Raw genomic sequence first — 20,731 nt, 5'->3', positions numbered from 1 at the left:
AATTAATGCTATTAATAATCATAATGATACTCATGTGGTTTCATTGGAAATTCTCCTAGCTATGGTCAAAAAGGGACACACACACCCCCGTTTATTTCCCTGGGAGAAAAACAGCACAGCAGAGAGGCAATACAACGCGAAGAAAAAATTGGTATTTGGGGTTGTTGTTGTTTTTACTGATAATATTTCCTGGTTTTTTTCCTCTTGCGTATGTGTGAATATCGATAAAACAGGCTTGGCTCCCACCTACAAAAGACAAAAACGATTTCGTTCACTCAACATAACATTCTATCTGGTTTCACTTTATTAGACCCGAGTTGTCAGTTTGACAACTTTTTCCGGTCCTAGGAGAGAGAAAAATAGATAAAGTAATAATAGCAGCAAAATTTTCTCTATTCGTCACTTTGAGAGGATGGCGTACAGAGGCTGCCATTTTTTCCCCCTGCAGTGCTCTGAAATTATTATTATTATTATGGGGTGGTGTTGTGCATTCTGCCGGTTAAGAAAAAAAAAGGCAAGTTAGAAATAAATGGGTTGTACTCAGTGACTTAGTAATTCATATTTTCTTTCCTCCAGCGTTACATTTGTTTTGTCCCATTTCGATGTTAGTTTGGAAGTGCACCTTCCTGTAATTCTAACGACATGTTAAATTTATGGATTGAGATATATGAACCTCTAAATATTGTTTGGCTACCAAATCTTTGACTAAACATGCTGCCTTGGACTCAGCAAGATCTGGAGGATTTTAGTTTCCAAGCTCCTGATCTAGACTAGCCTTTCCCAACCCAGGTGAATATGGAAGAATCTCATTCTTCTAGATAGATGGACATCTTCTGCAGTTTAGATCAGCTTTTCTCTTGATTTAGGACTGATGTGAATAGTCCTCAGAAGGACCATCTCGCAGTCTCTATCTGGAAGTGGGTTGGTCAAATAACACCATCACAATTCTGGGTAGCCTATAGATCCAGGAACCTTGTAGGGTAAGCAAGGCGGGTTGTATGACATGTGTGAGTTCTGACACCTTTTTCTTTTACAAAAAAAGCACTCTGTATATGTATATATATATGTATGTATGCATGTATGTATATATATATATATATATGTGTAAATTACTAACAAAGAATTAAAGGGAAACTGAGATGCATTTCTGACTTATTAGTCGTCATCTAAAGAGTTAACATTTGAAACATATATATATATATATATATATATATATATATATATATATATATATATATATATATATATATATATTTGTTTTCGTAGATTCTATATATATGTATATATATGTATGTATATGTATATGTGTATATGTAGGGACACGATGGCTCAGTGGGTTGGGACACTGAGCTTGTCGATCAGAAGGTTGGCAGTTTGGTGGGTCGAATCCCGAGTGCCGCGTAACAGAGTGAGTACCTGTTACTCGTCCCAGCTTCTGCCAACCTAGCAGTTGGAAAACACGTAAAAATGCAAGTAGAAAAATAGGGACCGCTACGGTGGGAAGGTAACAGCACTCCATGCACCTTTGGCGTCTAGTCATGCCGGCCACATGACCACGGAGACATCCTCGGACAAGCACTGGCTCTTCGGCTTTGAAACGGAGATGAGCACCGGCCCCTAGAGTCGAAAACGACTAGCACGCATGTGCGGGGGAACCTTTACCTTTACCTTTATATATATGTATATATGTATATATATATGTATGCATATGTATACACACACACACACACACACACACACACACACATCTGCTTGGGATGAGAGAATGTCAAAATACATATGAAAATCTGGATATGTTCGTGAAGTCTGGAGGAACTGTTCTTGAGTTAAAAAAAATAATAAAAAAAATATCCAGAGAAACAGGGAATGAGGTGTGGGTTGGGTCTGGAGTTCTCTTGAACTTTCTCTCTAATGCACGAAGGATCCAGTCTTGGAGAAGAGAAGAAGCATTCTAATCTTGGCACAGCAAGTAGGTGAGACTTCAGTGAAGGTTGGCTAGGTAAGCTGAGTCACCCGGTTGCTAAGCAACTTCACAGTGTTTGTCTAGCTTGCAGCATTGTGTCAAAAGCTTAGCTCAGTTCTTCCAATGAAGAGAAGGAAGCGCGCGTGTGTGACAGGTGGCAGCAGAGATGCTGACCTACAGAAGTTCGGGAAGAAAAATGGTTTTTTTTAAAAAAAAAGAAAAGAAAAGAAAAGAAAAGGTTTTGTGACTTTCTCTAACAAGAAATCCTTCCGTGTCTGGATTCTAGTTGATGGGAAAGAAGGTGATGACACGTTAGACCAAGATGAAGTAGGACTAGGGCGAAGAGGTCGGATGGAGGAAAATGGCATCAAACGTGGCTGATTCTCTACCCAACTTCTCTGGGTTACTCTTACAGCTCATAAATCTGATTTTCTGCTCACCTGTGGCAATTTAAACCCGCCACTCTTCTCTCTGATGGCATCAGTTTTCTTCTGATTTATTTTATTTATGTTTATTTTAATTCCATTTATATCCCGCCCTTCTCCAAAGACTCAGGGTGGCTTACAAGCTTAGCAGTAGCCTTCATTCTATGTATATGCCTGCTTATTAGGGCTTTCACACACACCCCCAAGCGGCATTATTACAAAGTCAGCTTAATTGCCCCCAATAATCTGGGTCCTCATTTTACCTACCTGGGAAGGATGGAAGGCTGAGTCAACCTTGAGCCTGGTGGGACTCGAACCTGCACTAATTGCAGGCAGCTGGTGTTACTTAAGGAGGCATCAGCCCACTGCTCCACCAAGGCTCACCCTTTCTAGCTCATCGGAGGCAGCTCTTAGCAGTTAGAACACAGTTCATCAGTGGAATGACTTTGCGGGCGCTCCAACGCTGGAGCTTTTTTGAGAAGAGATTGGACAACCCTTTGTCCGAAATGCTATAGGGTCTCCTGCTTGAGCGAGGGGATGGACTAGAAGACCTCCAAGGTCCCTTCCAACTCTATTATTCTCCTTGGGAGAGCAGAAGCAGTATCCATGTTGCAAGATTGCAACCTATGGGGGAAAACAGACCGCTCCTGATGTTTCCCAAGCAAGATCAGGTATTTTTCCTTCCCACTGCCTAGTGTAGTGTTTCTCAGCCTTGGCAACTTTAAGATCTGTGGATTTCAGCTTGCAGAATTCCACAGCCAGCCCTGCTTATCTTAAAGTTCCTCAAGCTTGAGAAACACTGGCCTAGTGGATCCCCTTTAACACAACTTCTTAGGCTCCAATAAGGCATCAATCAACAAGAAGGAAGCCATAGTTTTAGAATTTCATGATGTCCTATTGGTGCAAATCCTGCAGGACAAGATATTTAGTGAGCTCCTTAAAGCTCCCTTCTCTTAATGCAATTTGAATCTCACTTTCCATGGAATGAATCCATTCTGGGGAATTTACCTATTTATGAATTTAATCCATTCATGTGTCCATCTGCCTGGTAGACATAGGTGGCTAAGTATTAAAGACAAAATAAAAACAGGTTAAGAACAACCAATGCTTTAAAAAAGTCCCAGTGTGAATAGCATTAAGTAGCAGCTGAGAACATTCAAATCCACCATGAAATGGGCTCACCCACGGTCGTAGGGCCCCCGGCTTGATGACAAGGCCAGGATGTTAAGGCCAGGAGGATTGGGGCCAATCGGATGTCTATGGAGAGTCTCAACCATCCAGGTCATGATCATCCCAAAGGTGCTTTTTCAAAAGGCAACTGGGCTTTCTTTTTCCTTGAAGATGTTTCACTTTCCATCCAAGAAGCTTCTTCAGTTCTGACTTCAGCTGAGAACTGAAGAAGCTTCTAGGTTGAGAAGTGAAACTTCTTCAAGGGGAAAAAACGGCCAGTTGCCTTTTGAAAATGCACCTTTGGGATGGCTGTTCTGATGGTGGGTGGGTGGGTGGGTGAGAGAGAGAGAGAGAGAGAGAGAGAGAGAGAGTGAGAGAGAGAGAGAGAGAGAAACAGCAGGCACCACTAAACTGCATCTCTTATTGAGTTCAGTAGGTGCAACCCATTTTGACCATCTGGGGCGAGGATGGGAAGACTTCTTCTCCTCATCTTTCCTGTTCACTTGGCTGGTTTGTCTTCTTTGCAGGTGCCCTGCAAAATCCTGGCCATCCTCCTTCACTTCTTCTTCTTGAGCACCTTTGCTTGGATGCTGGTGGAAGGGTTCCACCTCTACAGTATGGTGATCAAAGTCTTTGGATCTGAAGAGAACAAGCTCTTATACTACTATGGCATTGGATGGGGTAAGTCGGGCCTCGTTTTACCCTTAAAAGGAAAAAAAAAGACATTAATGATGACTTCACGGGCGTAGAAGAAGGTTCTTGCAAGCCAACCATCAACTCTTTAGCAGCCATCCACCATCGACTGATGAATGTCACAGCCCTGGGTCGTTGTCTCCCACAAAAAGTTCTGTTACTCTTCTTCCTTTTCTCCTTCCTCTTCTTTTGAGCCTGCCTCTTCTGCAAGAAGGCGTGACGGAGGACATTTAGCTGAGAAATCCCCCCCAAAGTAGGATTTGGGAGACAGTTGCAGGATCAAATGATGGTAGAAACATGGCCAGGGAGGGTTGTTTTCATTGCGTTGTGTTGAGAAACTTCCATTCCAAGTTCCATTGAGCTCTCGACATCCACTTGACGGCGCAGGAGAAGAAGAAGAAGAAGAATTAAATCAGAATGAAAAAAAGTACCCTCCTTAAATCTTAACAGTCTGCAAAGGCAAAGAACCAGAGGAATGCTTTTCCCACCTTAGGGAGGAAGCGTTGGCAATATAATAAATTGGACCAATAAATAAATGAACAAATGAAAAGACCCTCCCTCTTTTCAGATTCTAATCAGAAAATTGCCCTATTACCTCTGGGATTGAGAGCTCCGTTGCAAGACAGCCAGATGATCCCACTTGGACAACAATCTCTTTCAGTTCTTCTGCTTCCTTCTCAATCTTTCGCTCTACCCTTCTCCTAGCAATTAACCCATGCTTAGCATCTTAGAATACCAGAAGGGAAGTGCCAGTATTGAATTTTTTGCATCAAACCTTCTTAGCTCCCTAATTGAAGCAATGACTTATCCATTATTTGACTTGCTTGCTTGCCTGCCTGTTTGCTTGTTTCCTGGTTGGATTGCAGTTTACAGGAACTAAATCCAGGCTTGTGAAACCACGAAAGAAAGGTAGAACTTCTCCATATCTTTGCTAGCTTCTAGGCCACCATACCATGCATTACTCTTGGGGGTCTCAATAATGGAGAATATTTGTAGTTCAGGGTTGAAATGAGGGCTCCTTGGCGCTCTCTGGGCGTGGTGGTTTCCTTGCAGACGTTTCATAAGCCAACCTAGGTAATATTATCAGTCCTTGGTGCTCTCTGAGCTTGGTTGTTTTCTTCCAGACGTGTCATTACCTAAGCCAGGTAGCATCATCATTGCTGCTGATATTACCTAGTTGGGTAATAAAACATCTGCAAGAAAATAACCAAGCTCAGAGAGCACCAAGGACCCCTCATCTCTGGGGTCTATTCCTAGGGATTCAGCTGTCCCTAATGGGAAGAATTCATATTCGTCACAATTAATTCACTTCCAACAAATTAGAAATGAGTGTTTTTTAAATACCGACAAGTATCTGGCAGACTGTTTTTCTGTTTAAACAACTGTTTGTAGAACATCTCCGTGGGGGTCCTTCTTGATTGCCTTTACTCTTGAAGCACAAGTCCTTTTTATATTACAAGTTGTAGTTCTGCTTCTTATCCTCTGGATTCAAATCAGATTGCGCTAAAGACATTTGCCAAAACAGAAAAAATATATATCCTATAATATTGTAAGGCAGAGGAGCAGGTACCCCAAAAGCTATTCTGAACTAAGGGAGGAACGAGGAATGACTGAATCCAGCCATCGCTCCAGATATTTTGGACAAGAAATGAACATTAAAGAGTCATGAGGCTCAACACTCACAGCCATTGCTAAGGAACCTATTTGTCCCCAAATGCAATGTGAAATGCGTATATTTATGGCTTTTTAACGATTCATTTCAAGTTTAATATACTTATGACTCAGCTGGATCTCCAGCTGTGCAGAATTCCACAGATTTGGCATTTGAAATCACCCTTCTGACAAAGAAGAGCTTGTTATGGAAAATAGATAGATAGATAGATAGATAGATAGATAGATAGATAGATAGATAGATAGATAGATAGATAGATAGATAGATATATGATGGATGGATGGATGGATAGATAGATAGATAGATAGATAGATAGATAGATAGATAGATACAGATGATAGCTAGATGAGATAGGTAGTAGATAGATAGATGATAGAGATAAATAGACAGATGATAGATGAGATAGATAGATAGATAGATAGATAGATAGATAGATAGATAGATAGATAGATAGATAGATAGATAGATAGATAGATAGATGGATGGATGGATGGATGGATGGATGGATGGATGGATAGATAGATGATGGATGGATAGATAGATAGATAGATAGATAGATAGAGACAGATGATAACTAGATGAGATAGATAGTAGATAGATAGATGATAGAGATAAATAGACAGATGATAGATGAGATGAGATGAGATGAGATGAGATAGATAGATAGATAGATAGATAGATAGATAGATAGATAGATAGATAGATAAATAGATAGATAGATGATAGCAAAGGGAACTAAAGATTAAGGGGAGAGGGACTTTATCTGGACCTGGTTATTTTACCAAGAACTTTTAGAAGCAGATTACACTATGTATAATAATAGCACCAGAAGCATTTTCATTGCTTCCGTTAACCATCTGTTACTCTCCCTGCTTTACACCAGTATAAAATTGAGACATTAAAGGTGGATTCCACTTTAAGCTGAGCTACAACTTTGCGTGAGTGAAATAAGATCGTAATGCATCTGTTTCTAATCTCGCAACGGTTCGGCAAGAATTCTGAACATATCTTATTATAGCCAATCTATCGCTGTTAAATGTCCAACCAAGCATTGAAATGAGGACACCCACTTACTACGGGAGACATCCTAGAACAATTTCAATCTTATGACCTTAAATGGATTTAATTCTTTGCTGTCTCGAGTGATTGAGCCTTTCCAAGCAATCTGTGTATTTCAGATTAGCCAAATCCCAGTTGCATTTAACTATGGCGATCCACCAAATCCTGTCTGTATTTTACTCAATATACCTTCTAATTTTTCATTACAACACATACAACACCCATATGCCCACACACCCTCAGCAAAGAGAAACTTGAGCAGCCAATCCTGTTACATGCACAGAATTATTTCCCCAGTTATTCAGTTGACTAGTCTGCATTTCACCTCCATAAGTTTCATTATCTTACCAAGAAACCGTCTGTTTAATTTTCTTCTCCGATGCAACTCTGAGCTGATAAATAATCGAGTTAAACTCCAGGAACATCTGAGATGCACTTTGGGGGGGGGGGGAAATCAGCCAGGTTATAGCTGTTTAACACCTTGGCTGAACTCTCTTTTTGGGGCTAACAGGAATATTTATGAGCATTTATTCTTTTATCATATTTTTTCCCCATGCTTAAGCTCTATTTCAATTCAGAAACTCTCATCAAAATGGATCTTTAGCGTCTATCAAAGAAGAACAAGAGAAATGCAAAGGGAATTCTCTCCAGGGAGATGAAATTGCTTGATGAAGCAGAGAGGGTGAAAAATGTAGGAGCTTTGTCCTACTCTAATTCAGAAGATGCATTGTGGCTGGGCTGATGGCAGCCATCTGTGGCAGTGAGGTCTACAGCACATGGGACAATGGGTGGATCTAATGTTTTCTATTCTTTTAAATGGTGGGGGATGGACTGCTTCCACTGATGTCTGGAGGAGGAGGAGGAGGAGGAAGAAGAAGAAGAAGAAGAAGAAGAAGAAGAAGAAGAAGAAGAAGAAGAAGAAGAAGAAGAAGAAGAAGAAGAAGAAGAGGAGGAAGAACCCAATGCCATTGCTTTGCTTCCATGTTAGGAGGAGGAGGAGGAGGAGGAGGAGGAGGAGGAGGAGGAGGAAGAAGAAGAAGAAGAAGAAGAAGAAGAAGAAGAAGAAGAAGAAGAAGAAGAAGAAGAAGAAGAAGAAGAAGAAGAAGAAGAACCCAATGCCATTGCTTTGCTTCCATCTTAGGAGGAGGAGGAGGAGGAAGAGGAGAAAGAAGAAGAAGAAGAAGAAGAAGAAGAAGAAGAAGAAGAAGAAGAAGAAGAAGAAGAAGAAGAAGAGGAGGAGGAGGAGGAGGAAGAAGAAGAAGAAGAAGAAGAAGAAGAAGAAGAAGAAGAAGAAGAAGAAGAAGAAGAAGAAGAAGAAGAAGAAGAAGAAGAAGAAGAACCCAATGCCATTGCTTTGCTTCCATCTTAGGAGGAGGAGGAGGAGGAGGAGGAGGAGGAGGAGGAAGAAGAAGAAGAAGAAGAAGAAGAAGAAGAAGAAGAAGAAGAAGAAGAAGAAGAAGAAGAAGAAGAAGAAGAAGAACCCAATGCCATTGCTTTGCTTCCATCTTAGGAGGAGGAGGAGGAGGAGGAGGAGGAGGAGGAGGAGGAGGAGGAGGAGGAAGAAGAAGAAGAAGAAGAAGAAGAAGAAGAAGAAGAAGAAGAAGAAGAAGAAGAAGAAGAAGAACCCAATGCCATTGCTTTGCTTCCATCTTAGGAGGAGGAGGAGGAAGAAGGAGAAGGAGAAGAAGCCGTTTGCTTACTTCCTCTTAGATGGAAGACAGCTGGAATGCTTGAGAGACCCCCCCCCCTTCAAGAAGGGTCTTGCTCCAGTCATTCTCAAAGCAAAGCACCCCCTCAAAGATCTCCCCCACCCCACTGCTGTCAAGTCTATTTTCAAATCCCTTTTTGGAACTTATAAATTCACGAAACAGTAGCCATCTCTTTGCTCACGTCTTCCACCACTGTCGTACATTGATCGTAGGCTCACTTTGTTTCCAGTAATGCTTGCTAGTTTCCTATTATGCATCCATATGTCTCTGTAATTGAATTTGCAACACTTTGCCAGAAATCTATCTTTCCTCAGCAACACCGGTAATGAAGAGGGAGCCAACTGTGAAGCACACCCCTACGCAGCCCCTAAAGTTTCCTTGCAAAATGTGATCAAAGACTGCAGCTATTAAAACATCAAGTCACAAAAAAAGAGGGTGATTTGAAGGGCAGTCACATTGCGTTTTCACGATGTAGCTGCTGGTTCACCCAAGGCCCATCTGGTGATAGGGCTGGTGAAATTCAGGAACAACATCATCCCAACTCTTTATCTTACAACCAGGTCCATATGTGAAGATCCAATTAAGCTGATTTATAGCTAATCGTGCCTTTGTAAATTAATCAACTAATGGTTAGCACCTGCTAGGAGTTAGATAAGGGTTCATGGAATTCAAGGGAGAGGTTGGACTTATTTTGCTTGTGGTTACGTAGCAATACTAGGCTGATCCCTCTTTTGACTCCATCCTCGAGTTTTGCCACTCCTTCTCCTTACACTTTTAATGCGAATGCAAATGCGAATAGACTAGACTAGACTAGACTAGACTAGACTAGACTAGACTAGACTAGACTAGACTAGACTAGAATAGAATAGAATAGAATAGAATAGAATAGAATAGAATAGAATAGAATAGAATAGAATAGAATAGAATAGAAGCTGGAAGGGACCTTGGAGGTCTTCTAGTCCAGCCCACTGCTCAAGCAGGAGAACCTATACCCTTTCAGACAAGTGACTGTCCAGCCTCTTCTTAAAAACCTCGAGTGATGGAGCGCCCACAATTTCTAAAGGCAAGCAGTTCCACTGGTTAATTGTCCTCCCTGTTAAGAAGTTTCTCCTTAGTTCTAAGTTGGTTCTCTCCTTGATATGTTTCCATCAGTTGCTTCTTTTCCTGCCTTCTGGTGCTTTGGAGAATAATTTGACCCCCCCCTTCTTCGTGGCAGCCCCTCAAATACTGGAATACCGCTATCGTGTCCCCCCTATTTTTTCTCTTCTTTAGACTAGCCAGACCCAAGTCCATAATAGTCCATAATAGCTAAACACTTCTGAAGAAACATTAAGTACTCCTTCAGCCTTACCATAAATTTGTACTTGGGGTATACTATGGGTAGTCCTCAGATTAGAGCCATTCATTCCCATGACGGTTCAAAGTTACAAGAGCCTTCAGAAAAGTATCCCAAAACCTATATTTTCACTTAGACCTTTGTACCAACACTGTAAGGGACGCGGTGGCTCAGTGGGTTGGGACGCTGAGCTTGTCCATCAGACGGTCGGTAGTTTGGCGGGTTGAATCCCGAGTGCCGCGCAACAGAGTGAATGCCTGTTACTCGTCCCAGCTTCTGCCAACCTAGCAGTTGGAAAGCATGTAAAAATGCAAGTAGAAAAATAGGGACCGCTCCGGTGGGAAGGTGACAGCGTTCCGTGCGCCTTTGGCGTCTAGTCATGCCGGCCACATGACCCCGGAGACATCCTCGGACAAGCGCTGGCTCTTTGGCTTTGAAACGGAGACGAGCACTGGCCCCTAGAGTCGGAAACGACTAGCACGCATGTGCGGGGGAACCTTGACCTTCACCTTTTTACCAACACTGTGGACATGTGAACACGAATCTGGTGTTTGGCAACCAGCTTGCATTATCAACTGGTTGCAACATCATGTGATTGTAATTTGTGGTCTTTTTTTGCCAGTTACTGGCAAAGGTGCCCATTGGGGAAGCTGGATTTGCTCAACGACCACACAATTAACTTAACAACCTTTGATTCACTTAAATGGCTGTAAAAATGGTCATAAAAATCAGGTCCGGCTTAACTGATCCTTGCAATGATCTACAATGGAAACCCCAGTCTCAGTTGTGATCATAAGTCAAGGACTACCTCAGGGGTCTTCAAACCTGGCTCTTTTATGACTTGTGGACTTCAACTCCCGGAATTCCTCAGCCAGGCACGCTGGCTGAGGAATTCTGGGAGTTGAAGTCCACAAGTCATAAAAGGGCCAAGTTTATGACTTGTGGACTTCAACTCCCAGAATTCCTCAGCCAGGCATGCTGTTATGGGCAACCAATTTTGTGTTCAGGAGCACATGTGCATGATGCAGAACTATATTGACAAGATGAAGCAGATATTGTCCAAAAAGAGAGAGAGAGAGAGAGAAGGTGAGTATGTTCATAGTAATAGAAGAACCACATTCATAACACTTAAACCATATCCAGTGGTTTCATGATAATCTTCCTGGACCATCCTTCTATTTTTATCCTCTTCTGATGAAGATGCTAAATGCTCTCCTCTTCATTCCTGCAGGCTGCCCATTCCTGATCTGTGTCATTTCCGCAACGACATCTGTGGAAAGCTATGGAGAAGTCAACAAGTAAGTTCTGGAAAGGAGAAACTATAAATTTGTTGCTGTTATGATAGCTCCTTTGAAGAATGTAGAGTTTGTGGATGGCGTCATGTGTCCACATTTGCTCCAACTGTCTCAGCATTAAGCAGTCTCCACGAATCCATATCCTGGCCCAGTTTCCTTAATGCAGCATCCTTCAGACGTACTGTATCTGAGAACGGTGGGACCCGAAGTCCAGAAAATAAAGGCCTACAGCGTGGCCTTTCTGCCACATCCAGACCACGTTAATGCTAGGAAAGGTTGCATTCCATTTGCAATGTTAGTTCCAAGGGGATGGCTTTCCGGAGACAGCTGTGGCTGAAGTGAAAACCATGGGTTCTCCCTCTCTTATGTTCCTTGAACAAAGGCCTGGAATGAAGGAAACAACCAGGAGAACTTTTTCTGCTGTCCATCCCACTCCAGCCTTTCTCCCTACTGCATACTTTTAAATCAGTGGTGGCTTGGAAGTCACACACTGATCATCCCTGTGCTACAATGTCATGAATAGAATAGAATAGAGCTGGAAGGGACCTTGGAGGACTTCTAGTCCAGCCCCCTGCTCAAGCAGGAGAACCTTTACCATCTTAGGTGATTGTCTAGTCTCTTTTTAAAAATCTCCAGTGATGGAGCGCCCACGATTTCTGAGGGCAAGCTGTTCCACTGGTTAATTGTCCTCACTGTCAGGAAGTTTCTCCTTAGTTCCAGGTTGCTTCTCTCTTTGGTTAGTGGAACAACCTGCCTCCAGAAGTGGTGAATGCTCCAACTCATCAAGGAGAGAAGCAACCTGGAACTAAGAAGGAATTTCCTAACAATGCGGACAATTAACCAGTGGAACAGCTTGCCACCAGAAGTTGTGAATGCTCCATCGCTCCAAGTTTTTAAGAAGAGACTGGCCAGCCATTTGTCTGAAATGGCATAGGGTTTCCTGCCTGAGCAGGGGGTTGGACTAGATGACCTCCAAGGTCCCTTCCAACTACTACTTCTTCTTCTTCTTCTTCTTCTTCTTCTTCTTCTTCTTCTTCTTCTTCTTCTTCTTCTTCTTCTTCTTCTTCTTCTTCTTCTTCTTACTATTATTATTATTATTATTATTATTATTATTATTATTATTATTATTATTATTATTATTATTATTATTATTATTATTATTATTATTATTATTATTATTATTATTGGAATAGTTTCCAACCATTGTTTCTTGTCCTGCCCTCTGGTGCTTTGGAGAATAACGTGACCCCCTCTTCTTTGTGGCAGCCCCTCAAATACTGGAGCACTGCTATCATGTCTCCCCTATTTCTTCTTTTCTTTAGACTAGCCCAGGGGTCGGCAACCTCGGCTCTTTTATGACTCGTGGACTTCAACTCCCAGAATTCCTGAGCCAGCATAGCTGAAGTCCACGAGTCATAAAAGAGCCGAGGTTGCCGACCCCTGGACTAGCCGAACCCAAGTCCTGCAGCCGTTCTTCGTCTGTTTTAGTCTCCAGGCCTTGGATCATCTTAGTTGCTCTTCTCTGACGTTTTTCCAAACTCTCAACATCCTTTTTGTGATATGGCGACTAAAATTGGCTGCTGTATTCCAGGTCTGATGTCTTTCCCTCTTCCTTTGCAGCTGTTGGCTTTCATTGGAGAGTGGTGCCATCTGGGCTTTTGTGGGTCCAGCTCTGTTCATCATTGTGGTAGGTTTGCCTTCCTTCTGTTGTCCCTCAGAAGCTCTAGGGGAACCGGTGGGATGACCATTGCAAGCCATGTTGGACCATGGGGAGCTCAGCTCTGGTAGCCCCTTTGCCCACCAGCAGATTTTTCTGAAAAGCCATCAGCTTCACCAGATGCATCTCCCTTCACCAGATGCCTCAGCTGACATCTGTGGAGGAAGCTGCAGTTCGCAAAAGCTGATGCCTTTAAATAAAACTTGTCAGTTTGGGGGGGAAAAGTGACTACCAGACGTCTCCTGTCTTTTTACTCCTATAGATCGGCGTTTCTCCACCTTGACCACTTGAAGGTGGGTGGGCTTCACCTCCCAGAATTCTCCAGCCAGCATGAAGATGAAGCCCACCCACCTCCAAGTGGCCACGGTTGAGAGACACGGTTCTAAACTAACCCAGCTCTCCTCTCCAATGTCCCGTAAAGGATCTGAGATGGTCAGAGGCCTTTTTTTGCATCCTGGGAATGAACAAAGGAGAATATGTAGATCCTTAATCATCCAGGTCATGGTTGTCCCAAAGGTGCTTTTTCAAAAGGCAAAACTAGACTTTGTTTTTCCTTGAAGACGTTTCGCGTCTCATCCAAGAAGCTTCTTGGGGTCCGACTTCAGTCAAAACCGAAGGAGGAGGGCACGGCTGCAGCATTCCTAACTTTGCAGGAGTCCTCTGGAAGACACAAGGAATCCATAATCACCAGAATTAAAAGAGGGGGGGGGGGTCCTAGTACACCCCTGTTTCCTAGGGGTGAAAAACAAGATAGTTCTCGCTAGGCGTTCTCTCCTTCTCCTTCTGCCTAGCCAACTGAACCACACTTCTACTTTCTCTTCTACAATTGCGGTTTTGAACAGCCTGCCCCCTCCCCACCCCTTTCATAATCAGAAGCAGTAGATCCACTGCTACTCAGCGCTGCAAGTCAATAGCCTTCCCCTCCCAGGTTTAAGACTCCATCAAAAGGGGAGAGTTAAAGCAAGTTGGTTAACTCCCAAAGCGCTCTCTCTCTCTCTCTCTCTCTCTCTCTCTCTCTCTGTGTGTGTGTGTGTGTGTGTGTGTGTGTGTGTGTGTGTGACATCTGTTGGCTGTAACGAATGTGATCTTTCTAAGTGGGAGTTGCAAGTTCACAGGATGGGCCTTCCTGATACATAATGTATGACAGTGACTTAATTATAACCCTGCCTTAAATTGAATCAAATTGTGGCTTAATCACTCCAATGTCTCTTGGAAGTTGCAAGAGATGGCTTCCCCCCACCCCCCACCCCCCCATAGATTAAGGAAGGAGACATTCCTCTCTTTAGGCTATCCTTAGCCCTGTCTGCTTAGATGTCTTTTTTTAAATCGATTTGAGATGTTTCTCTGATGATAAGAACCCCCAGCCATGGGTCGCCCCTGACAAATGGAAGGGTAAGCATATCGACTGAGCATTCCCGCTCTTGTCGGTCATCATCTACAAGAGGATCGCCCTGTGCACTGGAGGGTTGTGTGTTTGGCAAATCTGAAATGGGAATCGGAGATTCATTTTGCACGTCCCACTTTTAACCGGGTTGATTTTTTTTTTAAAAAGAAAAGAAAAGAAAAGAAAAGAAAATCAAAAAAGGAGAGGCATGGATGGCTTTTGTAAGACCTCTCAAACACGCTGTGACTAAGCTGAGTGTGTAGGGTGTCTGCAGAGGGGGAGAGGGCTATGCTGTCGCGTGCATTGTGTCACAGCTGTGTGAAATTATTTCCGTTGTGCACTGGGGTCCTGACATGCTGTGACACTGCTGTGCCTTGGGCATATGGCTGAGGGTAATAAACTGGTTGAAGGAGACCGACAAAGTAGTCCATTAATGAAAACTTCCTGCTGGTAGAGGTGTAAAAGGAATAATAAACCCCACACAACCGCATGGAAAGAACTCAAGTCTTCCCTGACTGTTAAATTTTGTTTATTGTCAACTCTTGCCAATCTGGTCCTTCCTTCCTTCCTTCCTTCCTTCCTTCCTTCCTTCCTTCCTTCCTTCCTCCCTCCCTCCCTCCCTCCCTCCCTCCCTCCTTCCCTTCACTGTGGGGGTCCTTGGTGCTCTCTGAACTTGGTTGTTTTCTTGCAGACATTTTATCACCAAACTAGTTAACATCATCAGTGCTAGAAGGGAGTGGCGTTTGCTCCCTGTTTATAGGTAAAGGTAAAGGTTCCCCCGCACACGCGTGCTAGTCGTTTCCGACTCTAGGGGCCGGTGCTCATCTCCGTTTCAAAGCCGAAGAGCCAGCGCTTGTCTGAGGACGTCTCCGTGGTCCTGTGGCCGGCATGACTAGACGCCAAAGGCGCACGGAACGCTGTTACCTTCCCACCGTAGTGGTCCCTATTTTTCTACTCGCATTTTTATGTGCTTTAGAACTGCTAGGTTGGCAGAAGCTGGGACGAATAACAGGCGCTCACTCTGTTACGCGGCACTCGGGATTCAACCCGGCAAACTGCCGACTATCTGATTGACAAGCTCAGCGTCCCAACCCACTGAGCCACCGCGTCCCTTCCCTGTTTATACCCCAACAGAATTCCTCCAATTAAGGAACTACCAACTCAATAAACAACATCCTAATCAAGGAAACGCCCCCCCTCAGACCACTCCCACCAACACTGATGGGGCAAGCCACTAGTAGACAGAGAGCAACCCCCCCTTCTATCACTGATGATGTTACCTAGTTGGGTCATTAAATGTTTGCAAGAAAACCACCAAACTCAGAAAGTACCAAGGACCCAAGAGTCCTCCTCCTCCTCCTCCACCACCACCACCACCACCACCACCACCCCCTTCTAGCAGTGTTGATGTTACCTAGTTGGGTCATGAAATGTCTGCGAGAAAACCACCAAATCCAGAGAGCACCCAGGACCCCAGGGTCCTCCTCCTCCTCCTCCTCCTCCTCCTCCTCCTCCTCCTCCTCCTCCTCCTCCATCCCCTTCTAGCAGTGAGTATGTTGTCTAATAGGGTCATGAAATGTCTGCAAGCAGACAACCAAACTCACAGAGCACCAAGGACCCCACAATCCTCCTCCTCTTTTTCTCTGCAAACCCGACTCCCTTCTAGTCCAATGGTGTTATCTAGTAAAGTCATGAAACATCTGCAAGAAAACCACTAAGCTCAGAGAGCACCAAGAACCCCAGAGTTTCTCCTCCTCCTCCTCCTCCTCCTCCTCCTCCCAAACCCCTCCTCCTGCTCCTCTCCCACTCCACAAAGCCCATTCCCTTCTAGCACTGATGTTACCTAGTTGGGTCATGAAACATCTGCAAGAAAACCACTCTCAGAGAGCACCAAGGACCTCAGAGTTTCTCCTCCTCCTCCTCCTCCTCCTCCTCCCAACTCCCTACTCCTCCTCCTACTCCTCTCCCTCTCCACAAACCCCACTTCCTTCTAGCACTGATGTTACCTAGTTGGGTCATGAAACATCTGCAAGAAAACCACTAAGCTCAGAGAGCACCAAGAACCCTAGAGTTTCTCCTCCACCTCCTCCTCCTCCTCCTCCTCCCAACTCCCTCCTCCTCCTCCTCCCAACTCCCTCCTCCTCCTCCTCCTCCTCTCCCTTTCCACAAACCCCACTCCCTTCTAGCACTGATGTTACTTAGTTGGGTCATGAAACATCTGTAAGAAAACCACTAAGCTCAGAGAGCACCAAGGACCTCAGAGTTTCTCCTCCTCCTCCTCCTCCTCCTCCTCCTCCTCCTCCTCCTCCTCCTCCTCCTCCCTCTCCACAAACCCCACTCCCTTCTAGCACTGATGTTACCTAGTTGGGTCATGAAACATCTGCAGGAAAACAACCAAGGTCAGAAAGCACCAAGGGCCTCCAAAATGCAGCACTATCCACACTGCTCCTCCAACCTATACACTATTAGGGGCTGGATAGTCCTGGAAACCACATAGAGGCCCTGAATTTTTTGAGGCTTAGCTTTACATTTCTTCTTTTAATAGCATTTATTTTCAAGAGCTGTCCTTAGTGTTTTCCTTGAAGACATCTGGCCTGGAACTACGTGGCAATTTAGCAAGAATGAACATGGGTTAGAAACCCACTAAGAAGAATCGTACTTAAATCGTACTTACTCTTCAGCCCTGCCTTTCCTTTATTTCTCAGCCACAGCCTTGACCGGTGCTTGGATTTTATCCTTGACGTGGCAGCTCAGTTCTTCCCAAAGTATAAGCTGCTTGGAGACCATCTCCAGGGGTGGGTGGGTGGGTTGGGGGGGTAGGTGGGACAGCTCCTTCCAACTCAGTGGGTAACAACATCCGCAGATGCTCCGTCTGCAAAACGATTTTCTGTCGGAGCTTATAAAGGATCCCACAATCACAACAACTCGCAAGTGCCTATTAATGATGATAGACAGGAGCTTAGTCAACTCTTCACTCCAATGGCGGGTGCTGGAAGAAAATAAAATCTTATGAAAGAAAAGCCGTTGAAACTGAGAGGTTGCATTTCCAGGAGCCTCTTCAACTGACTTTTTAAAAGTTCGATGATTGGAAACCGTTTCTTCTCTCTCCTGATCCAGATAAAGGAAGCAGAAAGAGTCCCTGGTTTCATGTTCCGGAGTTGTTTAGTTTTGTTTTTCAAGGAGAGATGTCTCACTGGACATTGGAAGGAAATTCAGGATTCCTCCATTACTGCGTTCATTATGCTAAGACATAATGTTGCTTACTTATAGCCCGAAATTCTGGCTTGGAAAAGCATGGTTTATGACTTAATGTGATGTGAACCCTCCTATTCTGGCCCATTTTATAAACCATGATTAATACAGATAATGCCCCAGCCTCTTAAACTGCCCAACCTTCCTGGCCTAAACAGTAGGACAAATGCTGAGCCTCAATTTTGCATACAGGAGAGATCCAAGAAGCATCTCGAGAGAAAACAATAAGCTGATTGAGTGTCTAATTTGCAATGTGGTTTTCTTCATTTTTAGCTTGGCTTAAATCCTTCTGCTGGTTGGACCCATCATGACACTTATGGTAGGGCCATTGCCTAGATCCACAACATCTTTTACACTGTGTGGTCTCCTTCCTACAATCTTGTCTGCTCAGCATTTCAAAAAGAGGGGGGTCAATCTTGAACAAAGAAGAGGGGGCCAATCTTGAACAAAGAAGAGGGGGGCAATCTTGAACAAAGAAGAGTGGGCCAATCTTGAACAAAAAGAGGGGGTCAATTTTGAACAAAGAAAAGGGGGTCAATCTTGAACAAAGAAGAGAGGGTCAATCTTGAACAAAGAAGAGGGGGTCAATCTTGAACAAAGAAGAGAGGGTCAATCTTGAACAAAGAAGAAGGGGCCAATCTTGAACAAAAAGAGGGGTTCAATCTTGAACAAAGAAGAGGGGTTCAATCTTGAACAAAGAAGAGGGGGTCAATCTTGAACAAAGAAAAGGGGGTCAATCTTGAACAAAAAGAGGGGGTCAATTTTGAACAAAGAAAAGGGGGTCAATCTTGAACAAAGAAGAGGGGTTCAATCTTGAACAAAGAAGAGGGGGTCAATCTTGAACAAAGAAGAGAGGGTCAATCTTGAACAAAGAAGAGGGGTTCAATCTTGAACAAAGAAGAGGGGGTCAATCTTGAACAAAGAAGAGGGGTTCAATCTTGAACAAAGAAGAAGGGGCCAATCTTGAACAAAGATGAGGGGGTCAATCTTGAACAAAGAAGAGGGGTTCAATCTTGAACAAAGAAGAGGGGGTCAATCTTGAACAAAGAAGAGAGGGTCAATCTTGAACAAAGAAGAGGGGTTCAATCTTGAACAAAGAAGAGGGGGTCAATCTTGAACAAAGAAGAAGGGGCCAATCTTGAACAAAGATGAGGGGGTCAATCTTGAACAAAGAAGAGGGGTTCAATCTTGAACAAAGAAGAGGGGTTCAATCTTGAACAAAGAAGAGGGGGTCAATCTTGAACAAAGAAGAGGGGTTCAATCTTGAACAAAGAAGAAGGGGCCAATCTTGAACAAAGATGAGGGGGTCAATCTTGAACAAAGAAGAGAGGGTCAATCTTGAACAAAGATGAGGGGGTCAATCTTGAACAAAGAAGAGAGGGTCAATCTTGAACAAAGAAGAAGGGGCCAATCTTGAACAAAGATGAGGGGGTCAATCTTGAACAAAGAAGAAGGGGCCAATCTTGAACAAAGATGAGGGAGGCAATCTTGAACAAAAAGAGGGGGTCAATTTTGAACAAAGAAAAGGGGGGTCAATCTTGAACAAAGAAGAGGGGGTCAATTTTGAACAAAGAAGAGGTCAACCTAACCTCCAAAGTGCCCGAAGGCAGGACAAGAAGCAACAGATGAAAACTAATCAAGGAGAGAAGCAACCTGGAACTAAGGAGGATTTTCCTAACAGTGAGAACAATTAAACCAGTGGAACAATTTGCCTCCAACATTGGAGGTTTTTAAGAAGATACTGGACAACCACTTGTCTGAAATGGTATAGGGTTTCCTGCTTAAGTAGGCAGTTGGACTAGAAGACCTCCATGGTCCCTTCCGGCTCTGTTATTCTGCTATTCTGTTATTCTCTTTACAGCCCCCAAATTGGGAAGGGTTCCTTCTAAGACATTTGGCACACCCGGAGTCCTGCTGTGGGCTAAGCTCCCTTTTATCTGACTTTTCCCTTGGTTGTCTTGCATTATCCTATCTCCCAAGGTCAGATATTGCAAATATCTGGAAAGAGAAAGCGAGAATAGAGCACTTCCTGATGTAACAAGCTGATAGTTGTTCAGAGATTTATTTATTAGCAGGAGTCAAATGGATTTTTTGCTCCATTCGGTTAGAACATTAATAAAGCTATACAGATCTAATTTATTTGCTCAAACTACAGCTAAGATGCCCGTTGTTTGCCTATGTGCCTTAAAGTACTTGGTTATTTGCTGGTGCAACATTTTGATATTAAGAAGGAAATCTCAAAAGTTTGTATGTTCTTGGCAGAGTTTTAGATGCCGCAGTGCGATCATACTTTGCGGCAATGAACTGTAGTTCGCTTTGCTCTTTTCCAGGAAGATTTGGTAAAATTGAAAGTGATTTCTTTGCAATAAGCAACATCAAACCTTTGCAATTCCTGAACCTGGCTTGTCAAAATGTACAGAGAGGAGAGAAAATATCTCCCAGGCTCTCAGGAATTTGTTATTAAAGAAGAAAAGTAAAGTTTAGCAAAAAAAAGAAAAAAGAAAGAAAGAAAGAGTGAAAGAGAGAGAGAGAGAGAAGAAAGAAAGAAAGAAAGAAAGAGAAAGAAAGAAAGAAAGAAAGAAGAAAGAAAGAAAGAAAGAAAGAAAGAAAGAAAGAAAGAAAGAAAGAAAGAAAGAAAGAAAGAGAAAAGCAGAGTTCTAGGAACAGTTGTGGAATCTCTCTCCTGACCTGGTCTATTTGAAAGAGCTGACAAACCATGACAGCCTTCAACTCATCCAAAGAAAAAATCATATCTGAGAGCCCTTGAGACCTAGAAGATGGTCCAGCTGTGAAATCAAAGAAGAGGAAAAGAGAATGAATGACGTAAGGAGAAAGGATGAATGTCAAGATTGCCCCTTTAACTGCCCATCTTCAAATCAGAAACTCAAGCAAAGCCCACGCATGGTTTTCGACTTATCTTTGCCAAAACAGGTGGCTGTTACATTTTCATGCTGCACATTTGTTATAGGAGAGAAGCATTTATATAGCAAAAATCTGGCCAACTTTGCACAAGGACCACAATCTCCTGGAGCTGGAGTTGTGTTTGTTGTGTTCTC

The 20,731-nt window shown here is 43.4% G+C and overlaps 1 protein-coding gene across 1 annotated transcript in view; it reads left to right on the top strand.

Moving 5' to 3' along the window:
• Window positions 1–20,731, top strand: part of ADGRD1 (adhesion G protein-coupled receptor D1) — a 121,191-nt gene that overhangs the window by 74,109 nt on the left and 26,351 nt on the right. Inside the window, exons 19-21 of the mRNA XM_083373240.1 lie at window positions 4,086–4,239; window positions 11,259–11,325; window positions 12,943–13,009. Of these exons, the coding sequence (XP_083229366.1) occupies window positions 4,086–4,239; window positions 11,259–11,325; window positions 12,943–13,009 (288 nt within the window). The remainder of the gene's footprint in view (window positions 1–4,085; window positions 4,240–11,258; window positions 11,326–12,942; window positions 13,010–20,731) is intronic.

This window comes from Vipera ursinii, assembly GCF_947247035.1.
Source record: "Vipera ursinii genome assembly, chromosome: 14".
Taxonomy (NCBI): Eukaryota; Metazoa; Chordata; class Lepidosauria; order Squamata; family Viperidae; genus Vipera; species Vipera ursinii.
The sequence above is the reverse complement of the archived record's forward strand: the minus strand, read 5'-3'. Positions and strand labels throughout refer to the sequence as shown.